This window comes from Lepidochelys kempii, chromosome 1 (assembly GCF_965140285.1).
Source record: "Lepidochelys kempii isolate rLepKem1 chromosome 1, rLepKem1.hap1, whole genome shotgun sequence".
Taxonomy (NCBI): domain Eukaryota; kingdom Metazoa; phylum Chordata; order Testudines; family Cheloniidae; genus Lepidochelys; species Lepidochelys kempii.
The window spans coordinates 236,765,964-236,783,704 of record NC_136380.1 but is presented as its reverse complement, the minus strand read 5'-3'; the positions used below and the strand labels follow the sequence as shown (position 1 = coordinate 236,783,704).

At 40.6% G+C, this 17,741-nt stretch overlaps 1 protein-coding gene across 25 annotated transcripts in view; it reads left to right on the top strand.

The window, feature by feature from the left end:
• Positions 1-17,741, top strand: part of PLEKHA5 (pleckstrin homology domain containing A5) — a 273,038-nt gene that overhangs the window by 229,173 nt on the left and 26,124 nt on the right. For 17 of the 25 annotated variants that reach the window (XR_012155733.2, XM_073318870.1, XM_073318738.1 and 14 more), the window contains 8 exons: positions 526-606; positions 742-891; positions 9,434-9,535; positions 11,932-12,043; positions 12,282-12,328; positions 13,262-13,450; positions 14,072-14,192; positions 16,786-16,901. Coding sequence is in view for 24 of the 25 variants with exons in the window: in XM_073318870.1 (XP_073174971.1) it covers positions 526-606; positions 742-891; positions 9,434-9,535; positions 11,932-12,043; positions 12,282-12,328; positions 13,262-13,450; positions 14,072-14,192; positions 16,786-16,901 (918 nt within the window). In the remaining variant the exon portion in view is untranslated. The remainder of the gene's footprint in view (positions 1-525; positions 607-741; positions 892-9,433; positions 9,536-11,931; positions 12,044-12,281; positions 12,329-13,261; positions 13,451-14,071; positions 14,193-16,785; positions 16,902-17,741) is intronic. The other 8 variants (XM_073318830.1, XM_073318789.2, XM_073318948.1 and 5 more) reach the window with 1 other exon arrangement.

Sequence of the window (17,741 nt, the reverse complement as noted above, 5' to 3'; positions counted from 1 at the left end):
GTCATTTTCAAGCTGATAGATTATTTGATTTGCAATGCCATCAACAGAATAGTCACACATATGTTTTTAACAGAAGGGTGTGAAAATAGAACCACACAGGGCTCCCACAAGATTGCTTTTGGCTTTGGTGAGTAATTGCTCAAAACAACCTTCTGTAATATAGGATAGAAAAGAATGGATCTACTTAATAATATGTACCCCAACCAAGGCCTGCAGGTGGGTCAAAATAGTGTGATCAGCTGTAGTAAAAGCTGCTGTGAAATCTAGAAGACTTAGCTGTAGAATAACTAGTTACTACATTTGACCCATGCTGTTTGAAATTACAGTAATAGGGCCTAGTTTATAGGGCCTTTTTCAGAGTTTCTTAGGCTGCTTTGAAAATTCAGTATTCAACTTTATAACATTTAAAGTTAATATATAGTAATAACAAAACTTTAAATACTCATGAAATGGTTTGATACTGTGTTAATACAGATGATATGCAGAATAATAAATACTAATTACAACCATCTTCTCTTAAACTAGACTAAGCTTAGCCGATTATGTGAACAAGATAAAGTGGTACAAGCACTGGAAGAGAAACTTCAACAGCTACACAAGGAGAAAGTAGGACAATTATATTTATTACCTAAAATGGATGTTATTTTACATGGCTATTATCACAACACTGATAACTAAAGTAAAACGAAAATCAACCCAATGATGCAGAACATTAAAAATTAATTCTTTTTATTATAATAGTACACGCTTGAGCAAGCTTTGCTATCAGCCAGTCAAGAGATAGAAATGAATGCAGATAACCCAGCTGCCATACAGAATGTAGTCTTACAGCGAGATGACTTACAGAATGGACTGCTTAGCACTTGTCGAGAAGTGTCTCGAGCGACTGCAGTAAGTAATAGATTTTTTGCCAGTAAAACTCAATGAGGTGTTAAGCGATTTTTCTTCGTGTTGGTACTTTTAATTGAATTGTCTATGGGTTCTTTCTTTCTTATATCCCAGCAAATCTTAAAATTGTCTTTCATTTACCTCGAGCTTCTGGTGAGACAGTTAGAATTTTTTTTCCTTTTAATCCGGTCAACAGGTGAAATTTTTTGCTTTAAATTACTTTAAAAGGGATAAATGCATACAAACTTTAATTGATTTGGCAACTTTTTTCTGTGAGATGAAGAGTTGATTGTAGAGCAAGTTATATAATACCAATAAACCATATCTTATTGAGAAGTTCTGATGATAACTTAAGATGCTGCACTTAATTTTCAAAAAAAGTATTGGCTCCTTTGTAAATGTGTTAATATACAATAGAGGCAAATACAGAGAGGTGGTATTCTCCTGTTAAGTTTACTATATGTTGTTCTTAGAGTAGATGTAGCAGCGTATTCCACTTAGGTATGTGTTCACCCAGCACGCCGGAGCTAGAGAATTTTGCCTAATAGTACCTGTATAGGAGCTGTGCTTGCACCTCATAGCCATAGCCCCTCCCCTAGATATATGAGGCAGCACTGCCCTGACCCCTCTCAGTTCCTTCTTACTGCCCATGGCTGGAGTCAGAGGTGTGTGTGGTTTCACCTCACAATCCCACTCTTTTAGTGACTTTTCTAGTTGTATATAATTAATTAGTACCCACGGTATAGCGTTAGTTAGATTTAGTGTGTGTTAGCTATAGTTTAAGTGTTTCCCTGGTAATGCCCTCACCAGGATTGACGTTGTTGTGTGGGGAAGCAGCCCCCTTCAGTGATCCACACGTGGTGCTTGATGTGCCTAGGTGAAGCCCATGTCAAGGAGCAGTAGTTCAATTTGCAGATCATTCACCAAATGGACTTAGGTGGCAAGGGATCTTCAGCTGAAACAACACCTGCTCAGACAGGCCTGCTTCAGCCCAAGGCCATCGATATCCTGGAGCTGGTGCTTCTCCGGAGACACACAGGAGTTGTTCCTTGTCAAGTGCATCAAGGAAAAGGTCCCATAAGACTGAAGAAGGTTGCTCCAGGCCCTGTGGGGACTTGTTTGCCTCCTCCAGAAGAAGTGCGGATCTGCACTGGATGAATGCCAGTGCAAGGGATGGAGCATTCCCTGTCAACCACTTCCCAGTATACTATGCAAGGAGGATTGGAGACCCCATGCCGTTGACTCCAATTCTGGCCCTGGGATGTCCATTGAGTCCAGTACTGACGAGGGCGATGCTGGCATCAGCTGTTTCTGTGCCAGCGATTTATCAGGAGCCAATGGACCTCCTCTGCCTTTCAGTCCCTACCTCGCCCTTGGTCCAGGACTTTGCAGGGCTGCGTCTTTTATAGCCCCATTGGCTGCGTAGGCTGCTGAAGCTGAGAGTTTGCACAGTACCCTGAGATCTCTCTTTCACAGTCAGTGGAAGTGGGGCTGCTGCTGGGCTCAGCACACTTTTTGGAAGCCTTTTCCTGCCCCAGAGACAGCAGGACTACCCCAGGAAGGGTCATAGGTACCATAGGAGAAAGCAGTCGGGTCTGGGGTTCGGCTAATCCACATGCCCTCTCCCGGTGCCTACCAAGCACTGTGTTTTACTTTGTTGGTCCAGAGCAGTGTTCCAGTCATCTCTCCTTTCTCCCACTTCCTCCATTTGGGAACAGGCTGGCCCGCTTTCAGAATGCTTGGGGCTCAATCACCACTGTTGGGCTGTGTCATCCAGTTCCTTTCCATCCCTCCTCCTTCTGTCCTTCTTCAGGGACCCCTCTCAGGAAGCAGGTTTGCTCTTTACCAGTTTTGGGAGCAGCAGAGATGCCGCTGCTGGAACACCAAGGTCATAGTTTCTATTCCTAGTACTTTCTGGTGCGCAAATCCAAGGTAGAGGTGAGACCCATTCTCGAGCTTCATGGCCTCAACAATTATATTGGATAAATGAGGTTCTGAATGGTCATTCTATCTACTGTCCTCCCTTTGTTGTCTCAGAATGACTGTTTTACTGCTCTGGATCTTCAGTATACATACTTCCATGTGGTGATTTTGCCAGGCCACAGAAAATTCTTTTGATTCGATGTGGCAGTGTGTCATTTTCAGGACACGCTGCTTCCGCTTGGCCTGTCTTCTGCCCCCCCCCTGGGTTTTTAACCAAATGCATGGTCGTTGTGATGGCGTATTTCAGGAAGAAAGAAATCCACGTCTTTCTGTATCTGGGTGACTGATTACTGAGGGGCACGTTCAAAAAGAAAGTTCTTACCCACATCAACATTACTCTGCGTTTGCTCAACCGTCTGGTTCTCATCCTAAATACCAGAAAGTCAATTTTAGTTGCCGCTCAGAAAATTTGTTGGGGCCTTAGTAAATTCTACATGTTCGGGAGCATTTCTTCCGACCAACAGTTTTCAGGCAATTTGCCATCTTTGCCTTAGTCTGCAGTCTCAGCCTTTCACGTCAGTTTCCCAGATGTGCCGGAAGCTCTTGGGCCATATGTCCACTTGCATGCAGGTAGTCCAATTTGCAAGGTTGCATCCTCTCTCACCCACCCACCTGTTGTACCAATAAAATAAAAACCAGCAGGATCTTATTAAAGGGAAAAAGGCAAAATACCACATTTATTGTGAATACAGAAAGAATCATAGTAAGCAGTTAGTTATAGTTATAACATTCCATTCAATCTCATATTTATTCACACATTCATTCATTCATACACACACACAGGTTCTGCAAGGTTGTTATCATAGTTACCAGCCTTAGAGTTGCTCATGCCAAGCCACTGGCCAGGTGGCCTGGACATGAGGAGGGAGCAGGGCCTTGTCAGATGCTCATCTGATGCTCCTGGAAGTTGGTTTGCAGAATCAGACCCCAAAGTTCTCACTTTCTAGAGTCCATTTTTATAGGAATTTCTTCCTATGCCAGTCTATGGGAATTGCTTCATCATGCTGTTGCTGAATCAATCAGCAGGTAGCACATTCCTGATGGCTCCAAGATGTTATCTTGTTCTTTGGTTCTCCCATTCTTGAGGCTGTTGGGTGGATTCCAGTCTGCCCTCCGGGGGGTGGGGTGTCCTCTGATTATTTCCACTTGACACCTTCTTCAGCCGATGGACACTGGATTCTTAGGCTGGCACCTCCCTGATCATTCAGTTATTATCCACACCAAGCATCCATCCACATACATCCTCTATCTCTATTTTAATCACAATTGTTAATACAACAAAAGGGCGGGGAGTCTCTGGGTGCTGTTTCTGTTGTTAGAGTATTGCTTTGAGTCTCTCTCTCTGTGAATTGCTTTGAGAATAGACTCTGTCTTAGAATGTACTAACACAATTAGCAGCTTGCAAGTTTCACACATAGTGGGAGAGAAACAGTACCAAAAACCAAGAGACCTCTTAATTAGTAATACCCTGGAATTTAAACTCTGGGGAATCAAACTCATTTGTGATTTTAATACAGAACTTCTTTAATATGATCCAACATAATCCCCCTTTTGACACTAAGATTTATAATCGTCAGTGTCACTTTCTATGTAGCCTATTCAAGAGAAAGTACTGTGAGGCAATTTGAGTTTGTGATTCCAATTCATGCCACATACATGATCCTAGTGATGTATCTTTACTACAAGGTTCTGGGGCAACAGGCAAGGTGAGGCACACCCACTTTTGAGGAGTCCATTCGGTACAACCTCTAGTGTCCAATAGCTTCCCTCCCTCCCCAGCCCACTGGCTCGAGGTTTGGGGTAGCCAGAAGGATCCCATGTGTAATATGGGAAGTGGGCTAACCTTCCATACCTTTGCCTCCAGGGACCGTTGGTGTGCAATTTTGACAACAATTTCCCCTATTAACAAGTCTGGTTTTACACTACTGGAAACGTACTGCATGTACTCAGGACTGTTTGCCCACTAGACAGATTGGTCTGTCATCCTCTACTGGTCCTGGACTCCTTGCAGTGGTGGACGCATCTAGAGAACATTTGTCAGGGTATTCCCTTTGTCCGCCCCTGACCAACCAGGTCTGTTGTTACCTGGTTGGGAGCACACCAAGGGTCACTGAAAGTCCAAGGTCTGTGGTGGGAGCAGAAGAGCTCACTGCATATCAACGTGATGGAGGTTGGGGTCACCTACAACGTATGTCATGCTTTTCTGGACTATTGGGCTCAGTGGTTCACATACTTATTGACAATACTGACAAGATGTATTATGTGAAAAAGCAAGAGGGAGCACACGTCTCCAGTCTTCTCACACTGTCAGTGCAGCATCCCCATATTGCTTCCTTTCCATCCTGAACTACTCACTTAGAATAACGTTCACACCCTCTTTCCTGAACTCAATTCCCTGTATCTCATGACGTGGCTGCTGCATGGCTAAATGAGGAGGAAGAGCGGTGTTCAGCAGCTGTTCAGCAGGTCCTACTTAACAGAAGAAGGCCATCTACCAGAATGGGCTATTCAGCTAAATGGAAGCAGTTTTCAGTGTGGTCATTAGACTATGGAATTCAACTGAGCCTGGCTTCTATCCAGGATATCTTGGAGTATCCTGCTGCACCTTCAGCGGTTGGGACTTGCACTTAGTTCAATGAAAGTGCATCTGGCAGTGATATCAGCCTTTTATTCCCCACATTCAGAGAAGATCAGTCTTCTCCAGTGGTAGCAAGATTCTTAAAAGGGCTTCATCTCCATCTGGTCTGAGAGCCAGTTCCTCCATGGAACTGGAACACTGTCCTAGTGGCTTTAATGTTACCTCTGTTCTAACCCCTGGCATTTTGTTCCTTTTTGTTTTTGTGTCAGAAAACTGCATTCCTGGTAACGATAACATCCACAAGAAGAATTTGACTTGTAGGCTCTGATGGCAGAGCCTCCTTATAAACAATTCTCTAAGGACAGAGTGACTTTACGACTACACCCCAATTTTTTATCTAAAGTGGTTTCTTAGTTTCATTTGAACCAGGCGGTATATTTACCTGTGTTCTTTCCTAAGTCATATTCATCTCCGGAGGAGCAGTGTCTCCACACGTTAAATGTCAGGCAATGTCTAGCATTTTTTGTGGACATGATTAAACAGTTGTGCTTTGCCTTGCCTGTTTGTGTCACATGCAGATCCTATGAAATGTCAGACGGTCTCTTCACAGATGATCTCTAAATGGATAACCTCCTATATCAAGACTGTATGAAATAGCTTCAGCTATGCCTCCTCAGCGAGTGCAAGCTCATTCTACAAGAGTTCAAGCAACATCAATAGCGTTCCTCAGTGATGTCCCAATATTGGGCAGTTGTAGGGCTGCTAAAATGGTTGTACATATGTTTATGAACCATTATGCCATCACGGATGCAAGTTTTAGTACTACCAAACAACATTCCAGAAGCTAGGCAGTATGACCAAACAACATTCCAGAAGCTAAAGAATTGTCTTTTGCTGTGGAAGAAGAGGGAGATGAAGTGGACGTCATTCCAACATCAGCTGTGACCGTAGCCGGCTGAGACTGCTTTGAGATCAGTTGAGCCTATAAAAATTATGCAGCTACGTAGTCTTTTGCAGTTTGCTAAATGGAAGCGGCACAGCAGCAAGAAGCAAAAGCAACTCACTGACTTTTTAAAGAAAAACTAGACTAGTTTATTGTCATGTCTACTTTAAATCTCTAATAGAGCAACACTTTTTTTTCTTGTTTGTTTCCTTCAAGTAGGAGTTTGTTTTCTATACTTTATGGATGTGACATTTACTGTATACAGTAATTTCATTTTTAACGCAGTCCCTGCTATAATGCGATACTTGGCATGGATCCCAAATCCCGCGTTCTAGCAAGGTCCAGTGTATCTTACATTAAACATCAACAAAATAGATGGAAGGGTGGGGAACCTAAAGAGGGGAAAGTTAATCCTGATTCTTGTCCATGGGGCCAGACGAGTTGCATCCGAGAGTGCTAAAGGAACTGGTGGCTGTGATTGCAGAGCCATTGGCCATTATCTTTGAAAACTTGTGGCGAACGGGGGAAGTCCCAGATGACTGGAAAAAGGCTAATGTAGTGCCCATCTTTAAAAAAGGGAGGAAGGAGGATCCTGGGAACTACAGGCCAGTCAGCCTCACTTCAGTCCCCGGAAAAATCATGGAGCAGGTCCTCAAAGAATCAATCCTGAAGCACTTACATGAGAGGAAGGTGATCAGGAACAGTCAGCATGGATGCACCAAGGGAAGGTCATGCCTGACTAATCTAATTGCCTCTATGATGAGATTACTGGTTCTGTGGATGAAGGGAAAGCAGTGGATGTATTGTATCTTGACTTTAGCAAAGCTTTTGACACGGTCTACCACAGTATTCTTGTCAGCAAGTTAAAGAAGTATGGGCTGGATGAATGCACTATAAGGTGGGTAGAAAGTTGGCTAGATTGTCAGGCTCAACAGGTAGTGATCAATGGCTCCATGTCTAGTTGGCAGCCGGTGTCAAGTGGAGTGCCCCAGGGGTCGGTCCTGGGGCCGGTTTTGTTCAATTTCTTCATAAATGATCTGGAGGATGGTGTGGATTGCACCCTCAGCAAATTTGCGGATGATACTAAACTGGGAGGAGTGGTAGATATGCTGGAGGGCAGGGATAGGATACAGAGGGACCTAGACAAATTGGAGGATTAGGCCAAAAGAAATCTGATGAGGTTCAATAAGGATAAGTGCAGGGTCCTGCAGTTAGGACGGAAGAACCCAATGCACAGCTACAGACTAGGGACCGAATGGCTAGGCAGCAGTTCTGCGGAAAAGGACCTAGGGGTGACAGTGGACGAGAAGCTGGATATGAGTCAGCAGTGTGCCCTTGTTGCCAAGAAGGCCAATGGCATTTTGGGATGTATAAGTAGGGGCATAGCGAGCAGATCGAGGGACGTGATCGTCCCCCTCTATTCGACATTGGTGAGGCCTCATCTGGAGTACTGTGTCCAGTTTTGGGCCCCACACTACAAAAGGATGTGGATAAACTGGAGAGAGTCCAGCGAAGGGCAACAAAAATTATTAGGGGTCTGGAACACATGACTTATGAGGAGAGGCTGAGGGAACTGGGATTTAGTCTGCAGAAGAGAAGAATGAGGGGGGATTTGATAGCTGCTTTCAACTACCTGAGAGGTGGATCCAGAGAGGATGGTTCTAGACTATTCTCAGTGGTGGAAGAGGACAGGACAAGGAGTAATGGTCTCAAGTTGCAGTGAGGGAGGTTTAGGTTGGATATTAGGAAAAACTTTTTCACTAGGAGGGTGGTGAAACACTGGAATGCGTTGCCTAGGGAGGTGGTGGAAGCTCCGTCCTTAGAAGTTTTTAAGGTCAGGCTTGACAAAGCCCTGGCTGGGATGATTTAATTGGGGATTGGTCCTGCTTTTGAGCAGGGGGTTGGACTAGATGACCTCCTGAGGTCCCTTCCAACCCTGATATTCTATGATTCTATGATTCTCTTTGATGGGACAATGTCTGTCTCACAAGCCTTGCACTTTCAAAGACCAAAAAAGGCACAATCACGTCATCCTCCAACTTGTCACCATTCTAGCATTATAAGAGAGACAAGGCAAAGAATCTTAAAAGGAAGCAAAGAATCTTGGTCACTTAGTTAATGGTCTCCAAAGGAAGGGCATCTGTCCCAATTGGATGGAGGAGAAAGAAACTCAAGACAGACACCTTTCAAGGTTATGTTAAATAAATGTATTTAACTCCAGCCTGAGCAACCAGAAGAACAGGAAGTGACAGACAAAATCCCAGAACAAAAATCTTGCCCTTTAAATTCTGAGGAGCTGTGTGACCCCATCCATCCACGATTCAGAGATTCAGAAATGCAGAATGAGCATTACCTGACAAGTCTAGATGACCCAATTGGCAACTTCACAGGTTTTACTTGCTGTTGAAGGGCAAGCTGGGCTTGAGTTACTCTGCCTTAGATGGAAGCAGCAGCCTCTTCAAACAGTGGCCTCAGAGAAGGGTGAGGTTTTTACCCTCAGTACCCATAAAGATAATCCACTCTAAGGCATGATTCTGGACTTGGCCTGAAGGCATCTGTAAAACTCAGAGGAAAGACTATTAAAAATCTTAATTCTGAATTAGACACCCTACTTTTATCCTGTTAAATAATAATAATAAAAAAATCTACCAATGCATCCTGTGGGGGAAAATTGACAAAATTTAGTCTGCTGCAGTGCATGATGATTGAAAGTCTTGTCTGTCTCCATTGTCTCCAGATGTGTTTGGAGTGCAAGGGAGGAATTAAGACAAAGGGTCCAAGAAGGAAATTCTCAGGTGCAAGCAGATTTTTTTCCCTTCTTTACCTTGTTGTCCACAGAAGAAAATGGATGAAACACCCCAATTGAAAGTGAAAAACTATTTTTAAACAGGACCAAAATGAATTGCTTAATTTGTTCTTGAGAGGTACTGCTGAACTTGAATCTGCTGGGCTGAGAAAAAATTGGTGCAAGTTTTTTAAATTGATAACATCTTTTTTTTTAAACTTGTCAACACCTAATACTACTTTTCTTCTAAATTAAGGAACTGGAAAGAGCATGGAGGGAGTATGACAAATTAGAATACGATGTAACAATTACAAGGAACCATATGCAGGAGCAGCTGGACCAACTTGGGGAGGTTCAGGTATGGAAGAATTGTAATATGATTTTAAATCTGTTTAAAATATAAATTTAAAACAAAACTTCTTTATTTCATGAATGTTTGATTCTTCCTGAAAGATCAATAAAAGGAAGAGGGTGGGGAAATGATTGTCCTTTGCTGCTCTTTTGGTGGTATTTTTTATTTTTATTACTGTAAAGGCCTAAATGGTAGTTTGGGTTTTTTTGTTTTTTGCCCTGTTTTATTACTTTGGAAATAGAGTAACTCCTCACTTAATGTCGTTCCGGTTAACGTTGTTTCATTGTTACGCTGCTGATCAATTAGAGACCATGCTCGTTTAAAGTTGCACAGTGCTCCCTTATAACATTGTTTGGCAGCCGCCTGCTTTGTCCACTGCTTGCAGGAAGAGCAGCCCGTTGCAGATAGTTGGTGGGGGCTTGGAACCAGGGTGGACTGTCAGCCCTCCATCAGCTCCCCACTCCCCTAAGTTCCCTGTGCAGCAGCCACCCAGCAGGCTGTCAACTGTCAGCAGTTCAGCTGTCCCTCCCCCCACTGCCATGTGCTGCTCCTGCCCTCTGCCTTGGAGCTGCTCTCGGGAGCCTCCTGCTTGCTGTGGGTGGAGGGGGAGAGGGGGGCTAATATGTCTGGGTGTCCCCCTGCTCCTGCCCCCCGCTTATCCCTTCTCCATATAGAGCAGGGTGGGGACAGGACAGGGCTCAGTACAGAGAGAGCTTGCTGGTCACAACTGCTGTCTCAACTTCTTGATGTACTTTAAAAGGCAATTTACTTGGAGTGGTGTCAGCGTACTTAAAGGGGCAATGCGCATCTCTCTTTCCCACACACCGGGTGTGTGTCTGTCTCTGTCTGCCATGCTGTCTCCCCTCCCTCCATTCAAGCTGCCTTGTAGAGTGTGAAGCTACGTTAACAACAATGTCTTAACAACAACCCCTTGAGGGCTCAGTTGAATGCTAGTTCATCATTTAGCAGTAAGGCATTCCCTGGGAAATATCCCACCCTCTTCTACCCTCTAACTTCACAATCATCATTGCTGTGTACAGTATTAAATTGTTTGTTTAAAACTTATACTGTGTGTGTGTGTGTGTGTGTGTGTGTATGTGTGTGTATATATATATATATATACACACACACACACACAAAATAGTATAGTTTTTTGTCTGATGAAAAAAATTTTCCTGGAACCTAACCCCCCACCTTACATTAATTCTTATGGGGAAATTGGATTCGCTTAACATTGTTTCGCTTAAAGTCACATTTTTCAGGAACATAACTACAACGTTAAGCAAGGAGTTACTGTATGAGGAATATCATGTCTAGTCTTCCTTATTTTTTCTTAACTTGCCCTTGAAGGAGCCACAGAAATGGAAATTTTTCAAGCCTTAATTGGAGGAGCAGATGTGTTAAATTTATAACACAGAAATTCTTCTTCCTGAGTAACTATCAAGCAGCTGAGTTACATCAGTGCTAGCAAAACCAAGCAAAAATAGTTGAACAGTCTAAGTAAAAATTCCTTCTCCTCTTAATTAGGTTTTACACTTTGGTACTCTGTATGTTTACCTTGCTATTCCTGGAAGACACTGTAGGTACCTAGCATGATGACAAGTCTTAAATTTCTAATGCAATAAGTAGATGGGTGGAGTGTAGGGAACCCTGTGCAGAGGAATGCCACAAGCCATGCATTCTACAGATTGGCTTTCCACACACAAGGAAGGGATATTGCAGATGAGTGGCAGGAGCAGGGAAATAAGTAAACAGCAGACCCATTGGCACAAATCCTGCATAGTTATGGGGACACGTATCGGCCCATAGTTTATTCACCAGTGTGGAGTAGTTCGTTCTGAGAGTCTGGACAAAGACCAACTCAACTCCACACTGTCAGTCATGCTGCTTTTATTTTTGATTGGATCCACCTACCAGTCTGTACTGATGGTGTTTCCTTTTGGCCAATGCAAGATGTGCAAACAGCTCAACATATGAAGAATCATCCCACAGAGCTGTAGTAATGTGTTCAGTGGTGAATTCCCCTGTTTTGATTTTCCTTTGTAGATTGAGACATTGTGTCCTCCTGTTTCACTAGTGAAATGCTCTGTCAAATTGCTTAATTTTCATTTTGAAAGATGAGATTTGCAAAGCTGCTGAATCAGGCAGCTGGAATGTGTGAGCAGTCAATTGTTGTGATGGTGACTACTTCACTCACCACCCTGAAGAGATTACACTAACCTCCAGATAGTGTGAACATTATATCAATGTGGATGGGGAGTGTCAATTATCAGATTGTTTCCTAAATCCTGGTTCCTTTCAGTGAGGAGATAAAATTGTGTACGTGATACTGTCTACAGATAGTAAAATTGTTTGTTCTTGCACCATATTATACATGCTATCCCATGTCTCTTTACTGGCAGACTGAGTCAGCAGGTATACAGCGTGCTCAGATTCAGAAGGAACTTTGGAGAATTCAAGATGTCATGGAAGGTTTGAGTAAACATAAACAGCAAAGAATTTCTACAGAGGCAGGTAAATGGGCTGCTTTTATTAAACCACATTGTACTTCTAGGGAATAAACTTTGTATTTGCTTTTTTGCTTGATTGAAAACTGTTTGACATTATAGTTGCTGTAAACAAGTGTAACTGAAATTATTTACCAGTTGAAATTAGTGTGTGTTTAAGCCTTTCAGTCAATACAGAGACAGGCTTTTGTGCTAGTTCCTAATAGTTATTTATTCTAAACAGATTTTCATGTTTTTTTAAACAGGTACCATCGGATCAAAGTCTTTTTCAGCTATTAAGTATAAAAATGAGGTATGATTTTAGTAGTTTTACATTTTAGCATCAATGAATTTCTGAATTAAAAATTATTGGCTGATAAAAATTATTTCTGAACTCTTCTAATGGTATAAGAAATGTGTATTCAGTATATTTAAATTGGTAGATCTGTTACTGAATTATTGGATTACTTTTGAAGGTTAAAGTCCCAGACAGTAATTCTAATTTTCATTTCTTCTGTGACTTCATATTCTTACCAATTCATGATTCTGTGTCCCCCATTCCTCACCCTTTTCTGTTCCCAGGCCTTTACCGCAAAAATGTAAATCTTGATATTCTTTTCCCCCAGGCATATTTCATGGAGAGAAAAATTATATTGTTTTACATCTCTCTTCATATATAAAGTCTGGTTCGCAGGTGTGCCGAGCACCCCAAAAACAGATGAAATCGATGGGAGTGTCAAGTGTTCAACCCATCTGGAAATCAGGCCCAAAATATCTAGAAATTGTAGCTTTAAAGGGACACTGTCAACTTTGTGTTTCACCCAAAATTTAAGCTTGGTTTATAAAGGTTATAGAAAATCTAATATGCACCACAATCTTTTAATAATAATGAATTTCAATTCAAATGGGGGGGTAATGAAATCAGTACTCTTAGTCACAACAGAAGCATGTTTGTGCATGAGAGGCAGAAAGTACAACTGATAGAAATGAAAACATAACTAGCTGAGTGAGATGCAGAAAGTAAATAGTGAAAATGAGATTTAAAAGAGAAGTATTTCAATCTCCATGAATTTAGATGGTGTTAGGAAAACAATGTTGTTTGTTAATATATCTTTTTAGTATGACAGTGTCGCTTCAATTGCAAAACACAAAGCTTATATAGCTATAGGAATATACTTTTTAAAAGTTATAAATAATTGTAACAGGTGTGCATATCTAAATAAGGTAACTATTCTACAATCTTTAGGAAGAGGAAGTAGTCCCACCTCGTCCTCCACTCCCTCGGTCCTATGACTTTACAGAGCATCCTCCCATAATCCCCTCTCTGCCCAGTGATAGCAGCTCCTTGCTCTGTTATAGCAGGGGCCCAGTACATCTGCTGGAAGAAAAGAAGATTCACCAAGTTCAAGGATATCAGAGAAATGGATCTTACTGTGTAAGTGGCTAAAATTGCCACAATGTACATTAAGCATTTCCCCCATCCTCTGCACAGTCACTTTTATTTTGACATCTGGATGCTTTTGTGCTGTGTAATTCCTTTTTGGCTAATTAGTTTTATTTCCAGCTGCATCATTTGCATTTGACATTTTTTAATCAGATATACCATGCTTATAAACGTATTCTAAGAATCAAACATCAAAACAAGACTCTCACGGAGATTCTAAATATTTTGATCACTTTTTCAAAATCAGATTTTTCTGAATTCTTGTTACATGATACAAACCCCAGTCCTGGCAATCATGTATCTGTTGAAGCCTTTTATAGTTAGTGTTTGTTTGTTTGTTGGGGTTAGTGTTACATAATAATGGTAAATTTTCTCCTTCACATCAGTTACTCAGTTTATATAGCGTTTGAAAGTCTGTGGCAGTTTGTTTCATGTTAATTGCAAAATGACTATCACTACACAAGCCCCTGAGCAATGGAGCATTGGCTTACAAAAACAATAAATTTAAATGAGAGCAAAATCAGCTGCAAGATTACCTTGTTTGATTCTTAAGATACTAACATTTAAATGATAAATCAGTGTTCGTTATCTTTTACTATTGTCATCTTCTAGGGTCCAGATTATAGACTTTATAAGAGTGAGCCAGAGTTAACAACAGTGGCAGAAGTTGATGAGTCTAATGGTGAAGAAAAGACAGAACCAGCTTCAGAGTCAGAAACTTCTACAACTAAAGGTTAGTACCAAGCATGTTGACTTCCAATCTGTTTTTCAGTCTTTCGCAAGGAGTACAGAATATTGTAAGTGCCTTGTAGAAACTGTTATTTTATTTGTGTGTGTGTGTGTGTGTGTATATAATGTTTATTTTACAAATAGTATGTCCATTTCTTGATACAAATGAAACAGCTCCCGCAATCAAATGCTTTAGTTATACAACAAGAGAAGGATTTCAGTCAATCAAACCACAGAGAAATCAAACATTACACTCAACAATAATCCTGAAATCCTTATTGACACTGTGTCAGATCACTTCATTCACATCCCACGCACATCACTTCCTTGAACAATTACCCATTTTCTGTCCTTGCCCTTATGCAGTTTTTTAATCCAACTCACAACAGTATGTTATCAAAATGTCCAAAAAGGCAGCATCACAGAATTTTCAAACTCTCTCAAGACAAGGAAATAATGTGGGGTTTGTTTGTTTTTTTAAACCCTGTAACTGTTGAATTGCCTTCTGTCCTGTGATACAATAGAATTAATGTTATTGCCCTTGGAATATACTCACAATAAAGGTCTGTGCTGTTGCCGAATGCCTGTTTCTCTTCTTCATATAGTCCCCATAAAAGCTATTAATTACTTGGTAGAGTCCTTCACCATGAACGCTCACTTAAGGAATCTAATACCACTTGTTAAAACATGTAAAATAGCTTTTTAAAAGTTGTGTTTGGAAAAGGCAGTTGTAAAAATCCCCTCAATTTACCAATATGTGCTGCACCCCCATTAGCCAAATTGAAAGATGTGATGACTCAGCAGGCACATGAGATGCTGCTGTTATGGGACTTGGCTGAATGTGGCCTAAAGTTAACTGTGTGGTTTTATGTTGTATAGTTTTAGAGAGTTGAAAAAGCATTTAATCCTTGTGGATTATCTCACTCACCTTATCTCTCATAAATGGAGAAATAATTTTGTCTGTCTGTGAAAAAACAGGCCTCACTAAAGAAAAGCAGATAATAAGCTGCCTAGCTGATATAGATGGCACTTAAAAAAAAATAGCTACAGCCTCAGTGTGGCAAATGAGTGGGAGAACTTTCCTCTTACCAGTAGATTGAGGTAATTTTATTGTAGCTGTTACTGTTTATTCCACCCAGTGAGCACTTAGTCTTCTAAGGCACTTAATTCAGTCTAGTTCTCTTTACTCAAAAAAAAACCCAACAGCATGAGGGAGAATATAAGTAGTCAGTTTTTCCCAATTGTCTACATGTAGTAACAGCATATTGCTTATACTTGTATTTGTATTGTTTCGTACCTTCATATCCCAAACAATTTCAGCAGAGCTCAATTTAAAAATCACATATCTAAAATTTTATTTTACTTACTGTTGTAACAAACCACATATAAGGGCTTGTCTACATGATGGTGTAATGCGCACTCAGTGTGATTTCTATAGTGCACTAAGGTGTTATGAATTAATTGGTCCATATATACCCTGCTTGTGGGCACTAAAGGTTTCGAGTGTGCTTTAACCCAGCACTATGTTTAAAGCGCACTAGGAACCTTTAGTGCACACCAGCAGGGTCTGACAAACTAATTAATGTGCAACACCTTATTGTGTTTTAGAAATCACATCACAGTAGTCTGTATTGCCTCACCATGTAGACAAGCCCTAAGATGACTATACCCACATGTAGTGGGTGCTACTGCAATAAAATAATAAGATATTGGAAGGGAACATTTTATTTTCATTTTTATGATTTGTTTGTTTTGTGCACTTTACAGCACTAGTTATTTTTAATGTTTCCCTCTGTCAATTATTTTCCTTTCATTTGTCCTTCACCCTCCAAGAAAGAAAAAAAAATTTAAAAATAGGAATTTGTGACTGTAAAACTCTAGAAATTGGAGACCAGTGACCTGCAAAGGAGAAGAAAAATAGGCTTGTGCCCTTTCTTTTACTGTTTTAATGACTAAAGAAGGCCTGAAGGTTTCTTGAAATGTGTGTGTTTGTTGGGCAGATGCTCAGCATTCCTTGTTCAGTAAGAGTTCAGGAAGAGTTCAGGGCCTATCTAGTCTATTTTGTTTTAGAAAAGAAAAAACTTCCATGACTAATTCACATTTTGGATAAAGGAAGCTTTAGTTAAAGATGCATCCTCCCACTTCTCCAATTATAACAGTAGCAATCTGCTGAGATCTACAAGAGTTCTTCTAGCCAAACCCAAGAAGATCACAGCTGACATTCCAGATATTTTCAAAGGGAAAAAACTTGCAAAGGAACACAAAATTGTGAAAGCCCAAGCAAATCTTTTGGATTTTCTTTATGTATCATGAAGAAGCAAAACAGGAACAAGTTAATTTTTTTAAAAAAAATCCTTTACTGGTCACATTTAATGTACTGGTTAAACACTGACTAGATTTTAGTTTGAGTAGGATTATTTACGTAGAAAAAAATCTGCAGATATACTAGTTAGGTATCATGACTTTTATAGTAAATATAAGAGTGGTAGCCTATCAATTAATGATTTCACATCCTAACATGTTTTTGTTGGAAAACAATACAATATTGTATGTGCCATTTTGCATAACAGTTAAGATGCTGTTTTATTACTTTATAGGTTCACATTTTCCTGTTGGAGTTGTGCCTCCCAGAACCAAATCACCAACTCCAGAATCTTCAACTATAGCCTCTTACGTCACTTTAAGGAAAAACAAGAAGATAGATCTAAGAATGGTATTTAAAAATAATTTGCAAGCATCGAGATTTATAACAGTGTATTTGTTTTCCACGTTTAATTTCTGGATCTTTAGTTACTTTAAAAGCTTTATCTTTCATTTACTTTAAAACATCCCACTGGCTTAAAAAGTACAATAAAATGTATTACCTTAGTTCATTCAGTTCATAAGTAAGCAATGAGAGCATTTTAAAATTCACTTATGCCAGAGACCCCATAGACTTCATTACATTTGAATTGGTAAAGTGCTAAACGTTGGTGATAAAACCTACTGAATAACTGAGGGCCTGAAATCAGGCTCTTTGATTTTTCTAGTGGTTGCCAGTATTATTGCTAAACTAGTTATTGAATCTAGTGCCAGTGAGTCATCCCCAATACTGAATTAAAGGTACATAAAGTCCTGCCTTTTGGGCTTTGTTTTTCAACGTGCCTTTCTTGTTGTGGGGCAAAGAGACAGCATATTATCAACCTGTGTTGGTAAATCGTTTTTTTTCCCAACCCAAAAATGATTTTTGAGACATCTGAAACTATCAGAACAATTGAGGGTACAGTGCATAGTACTGAACCTCTTGTGATTTTCAGATGAGATGCCAGTGTGGGATGAAGGAAGAAGACAAAATGACTACGATAGGAAAAGGGAGCAGGGAGAGAAGGAATAGAGACGATAGAAGGGAGAACTGATAGAGGATTTTAGGAATGAGAATGGAGGCAGAAGCAAGAGAATAACAGAAGAGTGAGTTCAGAGAAGAGATTACTTCCACTTTTGAAAAGACACTATCCAGACTTTTTGTGAGCTTTTATGACATAAGCATATTCGTTTGGGAAATCACAGTCCGCAA